At 33.1% G+C, this 19,322-nt stretch overlaps 2 protein-coding genes across 7 annotated transcripts in view; both read left to right on the top strand.

Moving 5' to 3' along the window:
• The window catches only part of LOC123314686 (protein unc-13 homolog 4B), a 36,055-nt gene that overhangs the window by 4,004 nt on the left and 12,729 nt on the right, over positions 1–19,322 (top strand). For 2 of the 6 annotated variants that reach the window (XM_044899983.1, XM_044899984.1), the window contains exon 3: positions 18,393–18,645. In XM_044899983.1, coding sequence (XP_044755918.1) covers positions 18,393–18,645 — 253 coding nt within the window. Of the gene's footprint in view, positions 1–1,327; positions 1,360–4,592; positions 4,796–11,422; positions 12,103–18,392; positions 18,646–19,322 lie in introns of those variants that run through there. The other 4 variants (XM_044899986.1, XM_044899989.1, XM_044899987.1 and 1 more) reach the window with 4 other exon arrangements.
• Positions 14,078–16,388, top strand: LOC123314687 (glutarate-semialdehyde dehydrogenase). The gene has a single exon (XM_044899991.1). It carries the CDS (start codon positions 14,245–14,247, stop codon positions 15,790–15,792), a length of 1,548 nt encoding a protein of 515 aa, XP_044755926.1. The 5' UTR covers positions 14,078–14,244; the 3' UTR covers positions 15,793–16,388.

Below are 19,322 nucleotides of genomic sequence, written 5' to 3' on the forward strand. Positions count from 1 at the left end.
TCTATGCTTTGCGAGTATGGACCGGAAATCTTGATAAAACGGGGATACGGGGAACTCCCTATCTTGACTCAACTGCAGCGATTAGCGATCGAGGTCGTATGAAATTTCATAGAGGCATAAGATAAGATGTGCAGATATGAGAATTTTTTATCAATAGGAACGACGAAATTTAATGTGATTAGGTATAAGTTTTTTTTTTGGTCGAGCCCTTGATCATAACGTTTGGTGAAATCAAAAATTTCTCATGAAGAAATTGGGAAATAAGTAAACATAAAACTATAGGGGCCATATTTTTTGGATTTTATTAACTGTTGTAGTTGGATGAAGGTGAAAATTAACTGCGTGCTATAAGTAGGGTTTTTACTCTTGTTGTGATCAAAATACTTCAGGAGGAACCAACATAAAGCGTTTTGAATAACAACTCACTTGTAATTATTTATAGAATTTTTCGTTTCATGAAGACTATTGCACCAACTTATTAGTTCATGAATGATAAGTTAAAAGCTAGCTGACCCTGCTGACCTGATTTTCAAATACTCCAATTTGTTCTTTTTTGTGTTCATCATTTTAACTGTACTCTCAAGTACATGGAGAGGTGCTTTCATTTGTCAAATTCAATAGGTATTGTTCACTAAAGCTCGGCTGAGAATTCCTAATGATTAAGATATATACGTGTTGTCTTCAATTCGAAGTGAAATTCATACTTCATACAAATAGTTCTTTTCTTGATTATCACTATTAAAAAACGGTTAATCGAAGTGATTTCGGAACTCGAAATATTTATTTTTAAAATATATATCGATTAATTATTATCTTCCATCGTGGTTAAATCTATACTGAATAGAACAAAAAAAGGAAATAATATCTACAAAAGGTTGTATCCCATAAGAGAACGAATTTTCGATCCATAGGTAATCTTGAGATTACTTCTCAAGATTACTACTCAAGATTACTTCTCAAGATTAGGGTAATCCTTAAAATATTTCCCAGTAGTAGATTTCAGCAGAATTTGTTGGATATTTTGGAAAAGCTATTAATAGCTCAACATTGATATCACTATAATAATGAAATGGCAGGATAACATCTTAGCAAAGATAAGACCAGGTGAAATTCTGTTGAACTTACTCATCTCCAGTTGAACAATCATTTTATGATCTCTTGTCATGGTATAGTATAAAATAGAGCTAATTAAACTACATATTTTGCGATACCACAATATACACTTCCACATAACCTTTGTGTTTCTTCCAGAGAAGTGTTTGTGAATACATAAGTATACATATATGAGAAATATTATTTTATTTTTTGAAAGAACTTTCAATAACAGAAACAAAGTGTTGCTATGAAAATTCTCTCGAGGTGAGTATCTCAGTAGCTTGTAGTTTTTTCCATTGGTTTCTGAATATGAATTATTGAAGATGCGATAAAAAATACGAAGAATCCATTAGATTGGTCGTTAAGTAGAGTAATATCAATTCTCGTTCATCTTGTTTTTGATTTGATTTGAATTCCGTTATCAAGTGATGTTTAGTTCATTAGTCCTTTGTCATATTTTCAAATGGCAAATATAAAATAAGAATGCTTCCATAATACCTATATTCAATGTCCATCTTTGAAATGATCCCAGAAATATAATCACATGCAAGGAAGAATTACTCATATCTATCTTTATTGGGCTTTTCACCAGAAGTTATTTCTTCTTTCTTTGGGTGAAGTGGGAAACACCTTCTAACATTCTGAATATAATCCATATAAACCGTGTGAACTAGTGGTGTGGCCATCAATCAATTCAGTGACAAGGATAAAATATTGATATATCTCGTGAAAACTATATGTCGAGCAGCATTCACCAAGTACCTTATATCGTTTTCATTCACAAAGTGCTTAGTAGAATTCTAGAATATGTGGAAAATTGTGACTTCAAAATATTAGATATAAGTTCAACTGATAATCAAAAGGTAACCGAATTATTTTTGAAGATCGGCATAAGATAACGACCTTGCTAAAACTATAATTATTCCATTATTTGCTTGCAGATTTTAGTTTACAGATTGATTCAAAAGTTAGTTAGTAAAAAGTAAGTAATGCGTCCTTTTTTTAAACCTCCAAAATAAATATTGAATGAGGAAATCCATTCTGAATAATTATCAGAAACTGCCAAGATTTAGCTAAAATTTAACATTAAAAACAATGTAGGTATGTTATAATTCAATAGGGATTAAGAATGGAGTGCCAATCAGCAAATCTCAGCTAATGCCAACGTTTTACAAGTATATTTTTGCTTCTTTAGGACAAAGCTAAACTATGCTTTCTACGATGTGTTCAAAAATTGCTCAAAAACACCTCATAGCTCATGTTGGCTTGGCTCTGAAGAAGATGAAATATATTTGCGAAACGTTGGCATTAGCTGAGATTTGCTGATTCTCACCTTCCTAATTCTCATTAACTTATACCAACCGTACAGTAAGTTGAGAGGAAGAGACTTTTTGAGTTTTGATATTAAGAACAATCATCCGTTTTTTTCCATAACTGGACTTTAATTCTGTTTCAACGACTACCAAATATCTGACGTAAAGGATTCTGAAACTAGGACACTGCGGGGCGTATACACGAATAGATGAGCAGGACATCGAAGCTTCAGTTCTAGTTCGGAAAGTTTGCTGTCAATGTGCAGGACTTAACCGATTATGAAACAGTGGTTACATTAGATTTTCGTGAAGTGAGAGAATTTCACTCATTTATGCTTTGAATAGAAATTTCATAATTTTCGATTTTTAATTTAAATAAAGGGTGTGAGTCTTTGACTTGTACAAATATTTTAACAATAGATTCTTGAGGTCAAAAGACACTCTTTTTTTCTAAACCGTTTTTTCCGATTTGGCCCTGATAAAAAGATATAGCCATTTATAGTTTTCATAATGAGCTGCGCCATCCCTGGAAAACAAAATTACCCTCAGAATAACTATAGCTAAATCTATGACATTACACATCTGTGGATCATTTAAACAGAGTTGCATTCAGCCAAAGTACCCAATTTTACGAATGTCACAGTTATGACACAGTTATGAATATCAAATTATTCAAATTATGGGAGAAAATATGAAGAATACTTTCATTTCACAAAACGTTCAAATATTCATTAGATAGTGTCCAACTTGGTTTCAAAACTTGGGTTCTTTGAAGTTTTGGTAATTTTATGGTACTTAATGGTCATAATGAGAAAACTGGAAGACGTGGGTGATATATTGTGTTCGAAAAAGCTCCATAAAATAAATGAAAAACTATATCCCGAAATTCATTTCAGTCGATAAAACCGTTTGTGAGATAGAACTAAAAATAAATATTTTTTATGGTTTTTCAACAGCTTGTATCTTTTAAACCGAGCAAATTCGGAAAAAAAGGTAAAGGAAGAAAGTGTTTCTTTTGACCTCAAGAATCTACTGTTAAAATATATTTACGAGTCAAAGACTCAACCCTGTATATTTCCTAGATCAAATTTATGAAAATTATCAAGTAAACCAACAAACTTCTGTTAGATATCTCATTGAATAGTATATTCTTTTTTTAGATCTGGGAGCCTGAAAATTTTATACTGAATATTCATTGAAAAGTTCTACAAGTGCCTAAGTACCTACTTAGTAGTCATTCTGAAGCTTGTAGCTTTTCGAGTAAAGGCTTTAATTTCTGACAAGGATCTACCTAAAAACTTTGTCAATTATTCGATAATATTCCCAGATAAAATATAACTTTACTCATTTTTCAGAGGATAAAAACGAGTCTCAAGAAATCATTTATCATTTATCCGATACTTTTTTCAACTGGGATTAATGCTGATCCAATTTATGGAAGAACAAATCTGAAAAGAACATTTGCGGTGGTATATAGATACACTTTTCAAGAATACTCCTAAAAGTTAGGATTGCCGTTAAAAAAATTATATCGATGACAGCATTTTGGACCCTCTCTATAACATATTCTTACATCAGAAAGATCGCAATTTAAAATCGATCAACCCGAGCGAAAAAACTGCCTTTGATTTACTGAATACATTCCAGGTTGAACTGGCATTGTATGATAATAATAATGGCTATTTTAATAATTGAAAAACCTAGTTATGGATGAACGCAGAGTGATCATGGCAAAATTTAACTGGTTTAGAATATGTTATATGGACTAGAATTATTAACGGATGGTCAAACAGCGAAATTATTATTTTTATTATAATTTCGATTCCGAAGACCTTGAGGTAGTATATAATATATAACTGCAAGACCTGATGAGTTGATTCAGGAAAAGATAACCTCGAATATTTGTCTGCATTCCCAGAGAAGAACTCGATTGGAATAAACTCACAAGAGCTCGATAAAAACGACAAATTTGAAGCTAGTTCTTCGTGAAGAATCCTCAAAATAGTGAAGATTTGATGCGAAAGACGCACTTAACAAATAGTGAGCTTATAAATAGATTTATTCGGAACAGGTTCCCTATTGCGTGATACTGATAATATGTAAATCCCAAGAAAGCGGTGTTTTCCCATCTACACCTTCCTCTCGGGTCTTCCTAACCGGCTCATATGGATAATATTCGCGGTTTATGTCGTTATCATTTGTTGGTGAAGATCAGTTCGAACTGTGGATGCACTCCAAATGCATCACCATATTTTGGAGTGTTGGTGAAGTTATCTTTTTGGATAGTGCTTTTGAATCTACAAAATGGATCTACCCCCTGAAGAGATTATATGGAGGCAGTTGTACGAAAAAATTAAGAGATCGAAAGGCAAAACATCCACGAAAAAGTGAGTTTTTTTGATCAGGTGAAATCAGGAAAACATCTCAATATTTTAGAATCAATTTGTGTCAATTAAAATAGTGAAACTGATTTTAGGTACTAATAATTCAAAATTCATCATCGAATCAACATTTATTGAGACGGGTATCTATTTTACGATACCATGCACCTTTGTCTATGCCATGCACTGTGAATTCCCTACTCCCTTTATAAATAAGTTTATCAGTTCCTTTAGTGAAATCTAGTATGAAAAAAATATAGCACTCATAGAGCTTTCAGTTTGAATATTGATGAATAAAAACTCTTGAAATTCTTGAGCAGAAATTGTTAAAATATATATACTCCTTAATACTTACAAGCGCATGAGACTAGCTCAAATAGTTTTCAAGTAATATAATTCATAATTTTGTGTGACGTTAAGTATATCACACTCTTTTTGCTCTTGGGCCTTTTCTGGAAAGTAACGTTAAAAAAATTAGGCAGAATAACACCAGTTATAACATCTTTTTCGAATTTTTTTCATCTCTAATAAACTCTTCATTTTGAATTTCTTCAACCGTTGGCGGTCACATTGTTATTAAGTATCATTCATAGATAGAAACAGGCAAATAAGTGTTTCATTGTTTCAAGTTCTGCAGGGTTTATCGAAAGTTGACTTGAAAGTTATTATATTTCATATTAATTAATTTTCAGTTCTCTAAAACTGGATAAAAAGTAGAGATGGTTCTTGAGATGATTATTGAAATAGCCATCCATTATCCATTTATTATATTTAATTATTATAAATTTTCAAGAATATATGAATTTATTTTCAGACATAAAATTCAAATCTGATTTTTTTTTCATTAATTTCGATACCCTGCTGTATCGAGGACAAATCTGAATACAAAGTTAATCTATGTGATTCTGAATATTTTCGGCTATTTTTATACTATATCTCCTTTGTTTTCTCAAATTTCAGTGCCTATTAACTTTCGCATAAACCGATAGTCACTGGTATTCGTGTCCTGACTTTTTAAATAATCAACTATGTAGTGGCAAAGAGGACAGGGGAAATAAAAATCCTTAATGAGATGCCGACGTTTCGACCTTTACTTCTGGTCTTTTTCAAGGATATTCATATGGATTATCCCTCATAATATTCTGAGGTGGACATAAAACTGTGTCGTCAATTCTTTTAAAAACTCAATATAAAGGTCCATTTGTCAATAGATAAAATAAAGTAAAAATAAAATAGAGAAAATCTTTCATATGTACAGGGTGGGCAAATTTCGATGTTTTAGCACTACAGCTTTTAAACCAGAGGAGATAGACAAAATCTGATACCCCATTCTCGTTCTCTTTTTCTGAGGATCTTACAATAGTAGTAGTCATTTTTGGACACTTTCTTTTGTTTTCGAGTTATAAGCAAAAATTGGAAAAATGGCGATATCGAAATAAATTTATATCTCCGCTAATACTGATGATAGAGCTCTGAAATTGAAGCATTATACAGGCACTTTTTTACGTAGAATCCAGTGGCGTGCTCGCCTTTTTAGCAGGATTTTTAATTACGGAGCTATGACCCAAAGTTATGTTTTTTTAAATGGGAACAATAGTTTTATGTGCAATTTTTTGAAAGCCTAATTTTTAATGATTCCAAAAATATATAACAGCATATGGTTTGTATCAATATAAATAATAGAAAATGGTCAAAAACATTTTTTCCCAATATTTCTATGGTTTCAACTTTAGACGACCACAGAAAAATAGAGTTTCCTATAACAAAAGCAGTCTCCTTCCGGCAATGTCATTCTTTCTATGCTTTTTCCCAATTTCCACAAAATTTGAATCCAGATATATTTAATAAATTTTCATAATAAAGAAAGGACTTATAGAAGGAGACACTGGTAATCATACGATGCTTCATTTTTCTATGCTCATCAAAAATTGAAACCATAGAAATATTGAGAAAAAGGTTTTTGACCATTTTATATTATTTATAATGATACAAACCCTATGATGTTATATATTTTTGAAATCAGTAAAAATTAAGCTTTCAAAAAACTGCACAGAAACCTAGTGTTCCCATTTAAAAAAACATAACTTTGTGTCATAGCTTCGTAATTAAAAATCCTGCTAAAAAGGCGAGCACGCCACTGAATTCTACGTAAAAAAGTGCCTGTGTAATGTTTCAATTTCAGAGCTCTATCATCAGTATTGGCGGAGATATAAATTTATTTCGATATCGCCATTTTTCCAATTTTTGCTTATAACTCGAAAACAAAAGAAAGTGGCCAAAAATGACTACTACTATTGTTAGTTTCTCAGAAAAAGGGAACGAGAATGGGGTATCAGATTTTGTGTATCTCCTCTGGTTTAAAAACTGTAGTGCTAAAACATCGAAATTTGCCCACCCTGTACATATGTCAGATAATACGGAATCTGGTTCAGTTGTTTGTTGTAGGAAATGAAAGATTTTCTCTATTTTATTTTTACTTTATTTTATCTATTGACAAATGGACCTTTATATTGAGTTTTTAAAAGAATTGACGACACAGTTTTATGTCCACCTCAGAATATTATGAGGGATAATCCATATGAATAGCCTTGAAAAAGACCAGAAATAAAGGTCGAAACGTCGGCATCTCATTAAAGATTTTTATTTCCCCTGTCCTCTTTGCCACTACATAGTTGATTATTTATAAGCCGATAGTGTTGAAAATGATGACCCAAATTTTAATGTCAAGTTTCTCTAGCAATACCTATCAATACCTAGGATGGTACTATGAACACAATTATTTTATCAACAAAGAATAAAATAAAAATGAACAATAGTGTATATAGGTATAAAAAAGAAATGCTTTTAAGAAAATGATTAGAACAAACTTTCACATATTGTACAACATTATCGAAACCTCTATCACAATCTATATGGGATATAAAATATAAACTATTAAATTTTCCTCGTTTTCCTTGGGATTTCATATTCCTAGAAATGCCAAAGGAATGAAATTCATGTAGACAGCTAAGTAGAAATTGCTTTTAATGATACAGTAATCTCAATTGATTATTGTTTATTCTTCTTATGGCCTTCATAATAAACTTTTGTATTAGTTTCAATTATTCTGAGAACAATTGATTCTGAGATTCATTGATTATAAAAATGAACTTCTTTGTAGCTTTATAAACACCCTAATTGCTCAACAGACTATTGTAGGTGTGTACTTGAAAAACGTTCGAAATCAGAATATTGTATTGAAAGTATTTTCTTGATTGACTGGCAACTTCAAAGTCGAAAGAATTGACTAGTTGATGAGGAAATTCAGATGACAAGGCTTCTGAGTTTTTTCGTGCGTGAATGAGAAAAACATCTCGAGAAAACTAATTTACCTTCGAATATTTGATGATTTGATTGATTCTTTTAATAAGAGACCAAAAAATCTTACTTCAAGATTGCACTGAGATTGTAAGAGAAGAGATTATGCTCTTAAAAATTGCTTATTAAATTTTGTATCATAGGTACGGTTTGCTTGATAAGTATCAGTGACATCAACCTTTATGGTAATTTTTCAGTTTCAAAATGGATTTTTCTTCTGATAGGTATATATGTCACTTGAAAACCAAGTAGAAATTTTGATATGGATCGCTTTCTAAAGAAGAAAGAAGCTTATGCTAGTGAAATTGTTTGTTCTTCCATTTCCAGTTACATTATTCATTCAAATTCAATCGCGAATTTATATTTATTAATTCACAATAATGTCAAAAGAAGTTGGGCAAGTATATGAATGGAAGAAAGTAGGTAAGAGTAATTAGATTTTACTTCTTTACAATGTAAAAAACTGTTAAAGATTTTCACGTCTTCATTCCAAACACTCTGCATGTAATTACACAACATTTATGATATTATTGATCACAGCGAGGGTATTTTCATTTGAACAGAGTAGAAATACGACTAATCTTTTCTTAATCACTCTCATTTTTTCAAATTCTTATCGTGAATTTGACATTACTTGTGGATGAATATTACTCAAAGTTCGGTGTATTCGCTTCATCAAATATTAGCTTTACAAACGCAATATAAGCATGATAGCAATTATCATCATTATCATGATTAGTTCTACGAGAATATAATCTGCATATAAGTATAAATTTATCATTGTTTGCATACATAGGTTTATATGTGCCATCATTATTGTAGGTACAGTGATTTTTAGCATTATGAATCTAATGGGAAGAGTATCTATTATGCGTTTTCTCTGTATTGTTATGTCACTCATTTTGTGAAATATGTAATACATATCTCCTATCTCCCATAAACAGCGATATGTATATAACTGTGGAAAATTTCAACAAAATAGGAAAGGAAAACGCTAACGAAAATCCTGCTTTATTATGGAAGATCACCTAATGCAAATATGTTTTCATTTATATTATATTTACTCTATATTGAATATGCAGTCATTCCAGTTACACACTATGACATTTTCAATGGTATTGTCTGTAAGAGCATGCACGCCTTCTTACACGGTGGTACAACTCGATTTTCCGACTTTAAAATGAAAATGTGGAAAAGTGCTCGGACCCGTCAATTTCTGATTCCACTTTTTTTCAACCCCTTGATTTTGAATAGGGATGGGGGGTGTTGCGATAACTTATTTTGAAGATACCTACCTTAGTCTATGGTGAATTTTTAAGAACGTTACAAGTGTGTCAAAGCTATTATAGTAGTAGTATTGAAATAGTGTATTCCGTAGAAGAAAGAGGGTAGAAATGATAAAATTATTTTTTAGAAATAACGACTCTGCGCGAGAAACAGCGGCTTTATTCAACGAATGACATTATGGAAAAAATGTATCCGCTGCTTACCTTATACTGACGGTTCAGTAGGAAACAAAAAGAGGGTGTATGAAGAGACGAAAAAAGGGACGTGGCTCCCTTAGGTTATGTAGCAATGGGTCTTACCTTTAGTACTAGGAAATTGTCCGATTTTTCTAGTGTTTCACGTACCTAACAATCATGAGAATCCTTAAACAACATAAATCCATCCTTATAAGATACGATTGGATCAGGAACTGAATGAGAATGATTCCGATCGCCGACTCCAGTTCTGTGAAATGGTCAGTGAAATGATTAACGGTAATCAAAACTACATGTTCGATATCTGTTTGTCGGACGAGTGTTCATTTAACCTCAACGGCATTGTAAATCGGCATAACTGTCGGTATTGGTCAGATGAAAATCCAAGATTATTTCTTGAGGGGCATGGTGGATATTCAGCTTGCCCAAAAAATAAAATCTTTGGGCGGGTATTTTAGGAAATTCACCTAATCAGCGCACCACCTCATTTTGTTCAACAATAAGGATGGATTCAGATGCATACCACCCGCTGATATGAATATCAACAAGTGTTACGATCTTAATTGAACTAGCCAATTTGCCATCGTCAAGGCCCCAAATGGAGTAGGTACGCCCCATCGAAGAAAAGCAGATGCTGACCATTACTCAGTAGCGCTTGCCAGTATTGAATAAGGGTCCATCAATTCCAAACGTTCTCCATCGGAGAAAAGAGCTATGTTGCTCTGATGAGGTCAAATGAGACCGAAACCATGGTCAGCATCTGCTTTTCTTCGATGGGGCGTACTCCATTTGGGGCCTTGACGATGGCAAATTGGCTAGTTCAATTCAGATCGTAACACTTGTTGATATTCATATCAGCGGGTGGTATGCATCTGAATTTATCCTTATTATTGTATTCATTGCCTCACCGTTTAGGCGTGATCCTTCTTATTATCATTTTGTTCAACGTTGCGTCAAGATGAAAATTTTCCTCACGCCTAGATTGGAGGAAGGGGACATATAGAGTGGCCACCCAGATCACCTCATCTGGCTCTACTGGACTATTTTCTATGGGGTCACCTGAAATCCAAGATTTACGCTTCCCAGCCTGAGTCACTGGATGATTTGCGAACTCGGATCTCGGATCATTAATGAATATCGTCAAATTACACCAGAAATCAGTAATGTACGATAACTTTTCAGGCAAACTTATAAATACTGCATGGAAGTGAATGGTGCCCATTTCCAGCATTCAATAAACTAATCACAAAACTTAGTAGGTACTCTTCCACTATTTTACCTGTCATTTCGTTATCGATGGAAATTTTGAAGCGAAATCTTCAACATGAGGTACCACAACACCCTCATCCCTATTAAAAACCAAGGGATTGTGCTCACCCCCGTTAGGGAGTTGCAGTTACGGGAGTGCAAAGAGCAGAAAAGTTGTTCCCAGTCGAATCAGAAATTGACGGGTCTGAGCGATTTTCCACATTTTCATTTCAAAGCCGGAAAATCGAGATTTTAAGTTTTCCTTGGACCACACTGTATAATCGATTTTTGTCATGTATGTAGAAAGTAAGTTCTAAATCCGTTCTCACAAAAGCACTGTTTATTATGTTGCGAGTGACAATGCAAATCACAATGATTAAGCCTTCGTTAACCCTGCCTTATCCGTTGATGCAAACGAGCATTAAGAATTTGTTTTTCCTTTGCGGAAATTCAACCGTTGCAAGGTTGAACACCTAGCGCATATTAGTGAATAAAATTGCGGTGCGGCTACACACTAACCTAAGCGAAATGATCTAAACTTGACCACGATATGAAGCGAAATCAAAACATCTTTCACCTTGGACGGAACATGAACTCGGCAACGAAATGTTTTACTATTCGCAATAACATTATACGAAACTTTTAATAAGCAACGGTTTGAGAGTGATTACTTCATGTTCTCATTATAGCACAACTTGGACAACAATAGTCTTCTTGAATCAGATGATTATTATCATTCATACTTGTTTGAAGTATCTAACATAATCATAATGTGTAGAAATAAGTCTATCGAACCATTTATACTTACCTATATCGACAAGATGAGTGAAATGCGAAAGAAGCTGTAGTATTGTGGGTTTACCGGTTGGGTAGGTGGTGTTACTTTATATCCGATTTCAGTTCACAAGGTCGAAGTGTGTGTCATAGTTGTGAAAAAGCCCTCATCTCATAGACAAGAGAGGTTGTGACTCCTCATCCGTGTATTTACCCGTAAGTAGGAAAATCTAATTCATAGTGCAAATAAGTTCAGTGTTTGGTAATCGTTCGTGTGATCCGCCAGAGCCTGAGACAATCTCTATTTTCGTTCGGTTTTAAATTTAGACCATCAGTTCACCACCCATTCTGAAAGATGGATATGGAGACAGAGGACCTCATGTGGAAACAAATCTACAACAAGTTGATGGAAACGAAAAAGTCTGAGGAGGAGAAAACGGAACATGAAATCAGGTATGCGACAAATTCGGTGAAAAACCATACATTTATTCGCTCAGTTCAAACCGTTGGGTATAAGAATAAACGTCCACACCAAACAACCTATATATTTCTGTGAAATTTCATTAGTACCCGTGTATTTTTCAGTCTTCAGACTAAAGAACCTTCGAAATTGGATATAAATTTTTAGTGAATAGGTATGCTATGAATGATCATCAACACACAGACTGTTTAGTACATGTTCATTGCCTTATCCGTTCGTCTAGCCATATAAGACATTCTAGAAGTTTTTTACTGAATATATTGAATTCTAGAAGACATAGAGAGGTTCTACCAAAAACAAACCGAAAAATTCAATTGAATGAATTTTTTGTAAAAATTATAATTGAAAAACCCTATCAATAAAAAGGTAGGAATGAAAGGATCAAAAAAGCCGTTGAACGTGCATCAGTCAATATCAATCAAACATGCGTCATTTCTATTTTTACAATGCATTTTCTTCGATCTAAGTCACAATAGCACAAATAGGGGGCCCTTCACACCATCATTTTTTATTCTTAAAATATATTTTGTGCTTGTATATAATCTGATCAGAATATTATCTAGGAAACTAACTAATTAAGGTAGTATAACGTATAACCTAAGGAATCAAAACATTTATAAACTGAGTCAACAATCAAAATAAGTGATGATATACAGCATGTTCAATTCAAAAAACAACCTGTATATTTCAATTTATCACAGATATGTAGATTTTTAACAGCCGTGTACAGCTTTTATACACTTAAGGTATTTTTTTAAAGCCTGTATTTTTTTGAAATAATAATAGACCGTTCTGGTAATCTTTTTTTTACAAGCGTGCGCGTTCAACCCTTTTCCGTACTCATTGCAAGCCGCAAAGATTCACTTTTCCAACCGGTGCGGGAAAAACCCCTGCTATTTCTGAATAGATAACTTCTTCGGTTGAGAATGAGAGAATCCCTGAAAACGGCTGGCGAATGCTCGCCGAAACGTTGAATGAAAGTGTAGGAAGTACCCTAAAATTATTTTTTTCAACAAGCGTGCGCGTTCAACCCTTACCTTCCCATGCAGACGCATTTCAAGTCGCAAAAAGTCAATTTTTCGCACTCAAATATTATAGAGTAAATTGAATTCTGCCACAATATTAAAATTCAAGGAGCGTTTAGAGCGTTTTATATATTTATCATTCTTCAACTGACTGTTTGAATTTAGGTCTAAGTCTAGATGAAATAACTACCTCGCAATATCCGAATATAAGACTTATACCAAAATATTCAAGAAAAATTTCGATTTATATCAATTCAGTAGAACTGGAATAAATCATATACATATTTCAACCAAGCTAATTACGATGAGAAAGAAGTTTTCTATTCAATAATTTGTAACAACTCTTTGATTGAATTTACATCATACAGATATACTTCCTCCCTAAATTATGCGAAATAAAATTTTCAGTGGTTATATAATTACAAAGAATAACCTCCTTCGGTAATAAATTAGAGACCGAAGATGTTTAAAATCAAAGAACTTGGATTTTTTGTAATTATTTTTGAATTGAATCATTTGAAATATCCAATATCTAGAACATCCAAAATTGTAATTGTCCTCTGCTCACATAACAGATTACATCATACAGATATACTTCCTCCCTAAATTATGCGAAATAAAATTTTCAGTGGTTAATTACAAAGAATAACCTCCTTCGGTAATAAATTAGAGACCGAAGATGTTTAAAATCAAAGAACTTGGATTTTTTGTAATTATTTTTGAATTGAATCATTTGAAATATCCAATATCTAGAACATCCAAAATTGTAATTGTCCTCTGCTCACATAACAGAGTAGTTCCTCTGCTGAACTAATAATCGATTTGGCAACATTGCTGGCCTTAGAGCTAAGGCGCAAACTCAATGAAGACACCGAACAAATCGATTTCTTCGATGGTCGGAGTTCATAACCTTACATTTTTGCAAGGTCATGATAAATGACATCTGACATCTTATTTATTCAATTATTATTGTGTCAAATTGATGAAATGGATTAATAGGGAATTTTATTGATCATAATGACCAGCCATTCATGTTATTGATACTCAGTCAGTTCCATCGTGCTCGGCAATCATTGTATTGAAGAAAAAATGCTTCCCAGGGTTCTGAAAACATACAATCGTTGTTCAATCAATAATAGGAACATCATGGATATTATGTATCCAATTAGAAATTTATCACAGTTACCTCTAATAAAACAGCGAGCGTATATTGATGGAGAGTGGGTTTGTGCCGCAGACGAAAGAATATTCACTGTATCGAATCCAGCTAATGGTGAAATTATTTCTAAAGTTCCAGATATGGACGAGAGGGATGTTGAATTAGCTATCAAAGCAGCTTCATCCGCTTTTGTAGAATGGAAAAATACAACTGCTTATGAACGTTCCAGAGTGATGAAAAAATGGTATGATCTCATGGTAAAACATAAGGAAACAATAGCTCAAATTATAACTCTAGAATGTGGTAAACCTTTTGCTGAATCAAAAGCGGAAGTAAATTATGGAAATTCTTACATTGAGTATTATGCTGAAGAAGCAAGACGAATAAATGGTGAAATTCTTCAAAGCACTTATCCAACGAAAAAGTATTTTGTTGAAAAACAACCTATCGGAGTTGTTGGATTGATAAGTGCTTATAATTTCCCATTAGCTATGATTACAAGAAAATTAGCTGCAGCTTTAGCTGCAGGTTGTACTTGTGTTGTCAAACCTGCGACTGATACACCCTTAACAGCTCTTGCAATGGCAGAACTGGGGCATGAGGCTGGAATTCCAAAAGGTGTAGTGAATGTTATCACAAGTTCTCATGCTTCAAATCCACCTGTAGTTGATTTTATGTGTAAAAGCCCAGATATAAGGGGAATATCTTTTACTGGCTCAGTTCAGGTTGGTAAAATTATTAATGAAAAATGTGCTCCCTATGTGAAACGGGTTAGCTTAGAACTTGGAGGAAATGCACCCTTTATTGTGTTTAATTCAGCTGATGTAGATGTTGCTGTGCAAGCTGCAATTGCCTCAAAATTCAGAAATTCTGGCCAAACCTGTGTAGCACCTAATAGATTTTTGGTACAGGATGGAATTTATGATTGTTTTGTGGATAACCTCATTGTTGAGATGAGAAAATTGAAAATGGGTGATGGTTCTCAGGGTGATGTTAAAATTGGCCCAATGATAAATGCAGCACAGTTAGAAAAAGTCCGTCAGCTGGTAGATGATGCCATTTCCAAAGGAGCTAATTGCATTCTTGGCGGAAAGAGGGCGCCACTTGTGGGAGATTTATATTATGAACCTACAGTTTTGACTGATGTGCGGGAAACTATGAAGCTTTACATGGAAGAAATTTTTGGACCTGTTGTTAGCATTGTGAAATTCAGAACAGAAGAAGAAAGTTTATTCATTGCTAATCAACCCGATGTTGGACTTGCTGGATATATTTTTTCCAGCGATATTAGTCAAATTTTCAGAGTAAGCAAGAATTTGGAAGTCGGAATGGTTGGTGTCAATGAAGGGATCATATCTGCTGCTGAAGTTCCATTTGGGGGAGTCAAAAAGTCTGGTATTGGGCGAGAAGGTGGCCATAATGGTATAGAAGATTATATCGATTATAAATATGTTTGCATAGGAAATTTAAGATTTTAATAAATCAGCAAAGAGCTTGTTATTTTTGAAGTAAGCAGTATTACCTAATGAAGCTATCTCTAACAACATCTTCTGCTTCATAATTTTTTGTTTTTTAGGTAGTCTTGAAATTGTATTGAGTATTTTGGAAAATTTAATATTTATTAACCGATTTGAATGATGAAAAATGTCATGAATTTTCGATTGATCTAGTCAAAATCATTATCCACATAGTGAAATGACAAAATTATTACAGTGGACATGATTAGCAATTGACTCATCTGAAATTATAACATATATTTACATCATATGTATGTACATATATACTATATCAATACATTTTTGCCATAACATCGTGAGCCTCAATTACTTGCCAGTGCCTTACGATATTTTGGCAAAAATGTGTCGAGATAATGTATTGGTCTTCCATGGTCTGAAGTATCAAAAATAATGTCTTCCATTTATGTGATATGTGTGGTACAACTACAATAAACCAAAGACCCCTCGTCTATATTTGAATTCTGAAACTAGTATATTTGATAGCGGATTCGACCGTGCTTAGTGACTCCATTGTAATATGTGATGTTTATGATTAAATACACCAATCATATATGATAGTTTGTTGTTTTTCTCATTTCACCTTTGATGAATGCTGATCATTTATTGTAAGCTCAGGAACAGAGAAAGGTTATTTACTGAAATTACGTTTTTTGAATTTAGATTAATCCTAAAATTTGTTGCTTCTAACGGTTGTTGCAAAGATTTTTCATAATTCTTCACGAAGCGCAACTTCCCCACCCCCTCAAGGAAGCCACTCGATCTATTCAAGTTTTTTTAAATGGAATAAAGGGTTTCGATTCTTGCTTATTTCCCGAAATTTCGATTTGAGAATTTTTTTTTTTTGTAGCACTCCGATACAAATAAAAAGTCAGTTTTTAGCAAAGATATTACACATTATGTGTAATATCTTTAGTTTTTAGCGACCCTATACGTAACCACTTCGTGTCATGCGCATTGAAAAATGTAACCTTGAAAAAAATGCGATGTCGCCAGGTGCATACTAAATGCCAATGTTTCAGGTAATAGCTGAACTTCAAAGAATTTCCCTTTTTGTGAAATCATGTGCATAAATTTATTATGTGACTGAAGGCGATAAGACGAGTTCAACACCGTATTGGTTTTGTTTGACAAAATCTAACTTGTAAGGGGTATGGTGAATGAAAATATAAAATAAACATTGATGTTGTGGACGATACTTGATGAAAATTCATAATTTGTTATCTCAATCGTCACATAACTCTCGGATAATTACTTAAATATTTACAGTCTAACCATCTGGCGAGATTTCCTGTAGGTACTAGCATAGATTACAAAGATATTTTCGAATCTAAAATCCTTTAGTACCTATATGAAGACTTCCAAAACTTGCGGGGTACGTGCCTTCATCTTGTTTATAACAAACATGAGCATAATTTCTACAGAAAGATGATTCAGAGTGAGAAAACAAAAACATATAGGTATCATAGTTGAGGTATTCACCAAACAAAAAGAAAAAGTTTAAGAGATAAAGAATATAAATCTAAAAAAAAGGTATAGGTAATAGAAGTATTATTTTCGTGTTATTCTGATACTTATTCATGAATAAATTAGTTTCAAGTTACTCAAACCCAATTTGAGTTTGTTTTCATTTCACTGATGATTTATCGTTTTAGTCAGTTAATTTGTATATATTTGTTTTTATTGCAAATAATAAATACTTTATTTTCCATTTTCGATGAGGTTTATATTCATATATACCTATATATTTTTATTGTGTAAGTTCAGGAGTATAGAAGCAGGTGCCCTAATTTATTCTGTCTCCGGGTCTATGTTTTGAAGTTACGCCAATATCGAAAAAAATTTCTTTATAGAAAGTCTCGCTTTTTTGAAGTATATTTACTGACGCCAGCTCTCGGGGTCACCAAAAGATGAAGAGATCTGTTGTCAAAAAACATGATACCGTTCAAGAACTTAACTCAATATAGAACTCGATGCGATTGATTTTTTATCTGATAACTCTGCTGTACCTAATAGTTTACATATTTGCTTCCAATCATCATGCGCTTCATTTTAAAATGGAGCAGCTTATGTGGGGTTTTTCACACGTGTTCGAACTGGAAATACGCGGTCAAAGTTTGAAATGATGTAACTTCATTTTTGTGGATTGCTCTGTTTGAGTGAGCTGACTCAGCTAGCACTAGCATGAACATAAAAAATGGAAAATAATTAATAGTCAATAGGATGATGGGATAACGAAATAACTCAGTTTGACCGATAATATTATCTTATTTGCATTACTAATAATTATATGTGATTCGATGACCAGGGAAAGAAATTCCTTTGTACCCTTATCAAGAAAAAATTTATCACTTCCAGTGAGGCGGGACTATATTGCACATTTATCAGGTGAATGTAAATATCCTGTATAGGTCGCTTTAATTTCGGAAATTTCATTTTAATTATCAAATGCAGTCAATATTTTTTTCCAATATGTATCAATTTTCATTCAACTTATATCAAATTTAACTTAGAAAAATGCCTATCATAGTAGTACTAATAGTTGTTTGTTATATTCAACCCAGGATTCAAGAAATCGACGGTGGATTCTTCGAAAAGTTTGGCTCCTTATTCAGAGAAAACGCTGAATTGGCAATATCCCGAGAAGAAGAAGAGAAGGAAGATGTAGCTAATGCAGCTGCTCTAGCAACTTCTGCTGAGGAAAGTGATGTTCTTCCTGCAGACACTGAAATAGAAGCCGATAGAATATCTTCCTCGTCAGATTCGGAATCTAATGAGACTAGCGATAAGACTGAAATTATATCTACAGCCCTTAATGTGAGTATTGACCTATGTTTTTGAAGAATTATTTCAATGATCTGCATTGAACATTTCAGTAAATGTCCTACATATTAGTTTTTTCATATGAAATGCCAAACATAGAGAATATAGTAAATGGTTTGTCTTGAAAGTTACATTCCGTAATCATATTGATAGAAATTATGATAGTCCTAATATGTTCACAATAAAAATGTGAAAAAATAATCAAATTGAAAAGTTCTTTCAAATGGTGGTAATTTGGGGAATTGTGAGAGAATAATGCTGGGTGTGCTAATATTGTATCAAAACTAGTCTACAAAAATTTATTGGAAAGTTTTAGGAAGCATTGACCACTGCGTTTTCTCAAACATGCAAAAAAGTAGATGATGTGTAGGTAATGGTACCTACTATATTGAAATATCTTATTGAATTGTCATGTGAAATTACGATGCAATCTCATGTAGTTTTTTGAAGTGAGTAGGTACCTTAAACTCCATAAGAAGTGTTTTGAATCCGTTATTGCGTTTTGAGTCCGGTGTTATCGTTAAGTTAGAAATGCTCTATAAATGAGGGTAAAATTAGAATTCTAATTGAAAACCTAGCGTTCACACGATAACATTTCGAGTGGATGAAATTATAGGGATTGCGAATTCAATATCTGCTGAAAGCTGATTGACGTAATGATCACCTAAGTT

This window comes from Coccinella septempunctata, chromosome 6 (genome assembly GCF_907165205.1).
Source record: "Coccinella septempunctata chromosome 6, icCocSept1.1, whole genome shotgun sequence".
NCBI lineage: Eukaryota > Metazoa > Arthropoda > Insecta > Coleoptera > Coccinellidae > Coccinella > Coccinella septempunctata.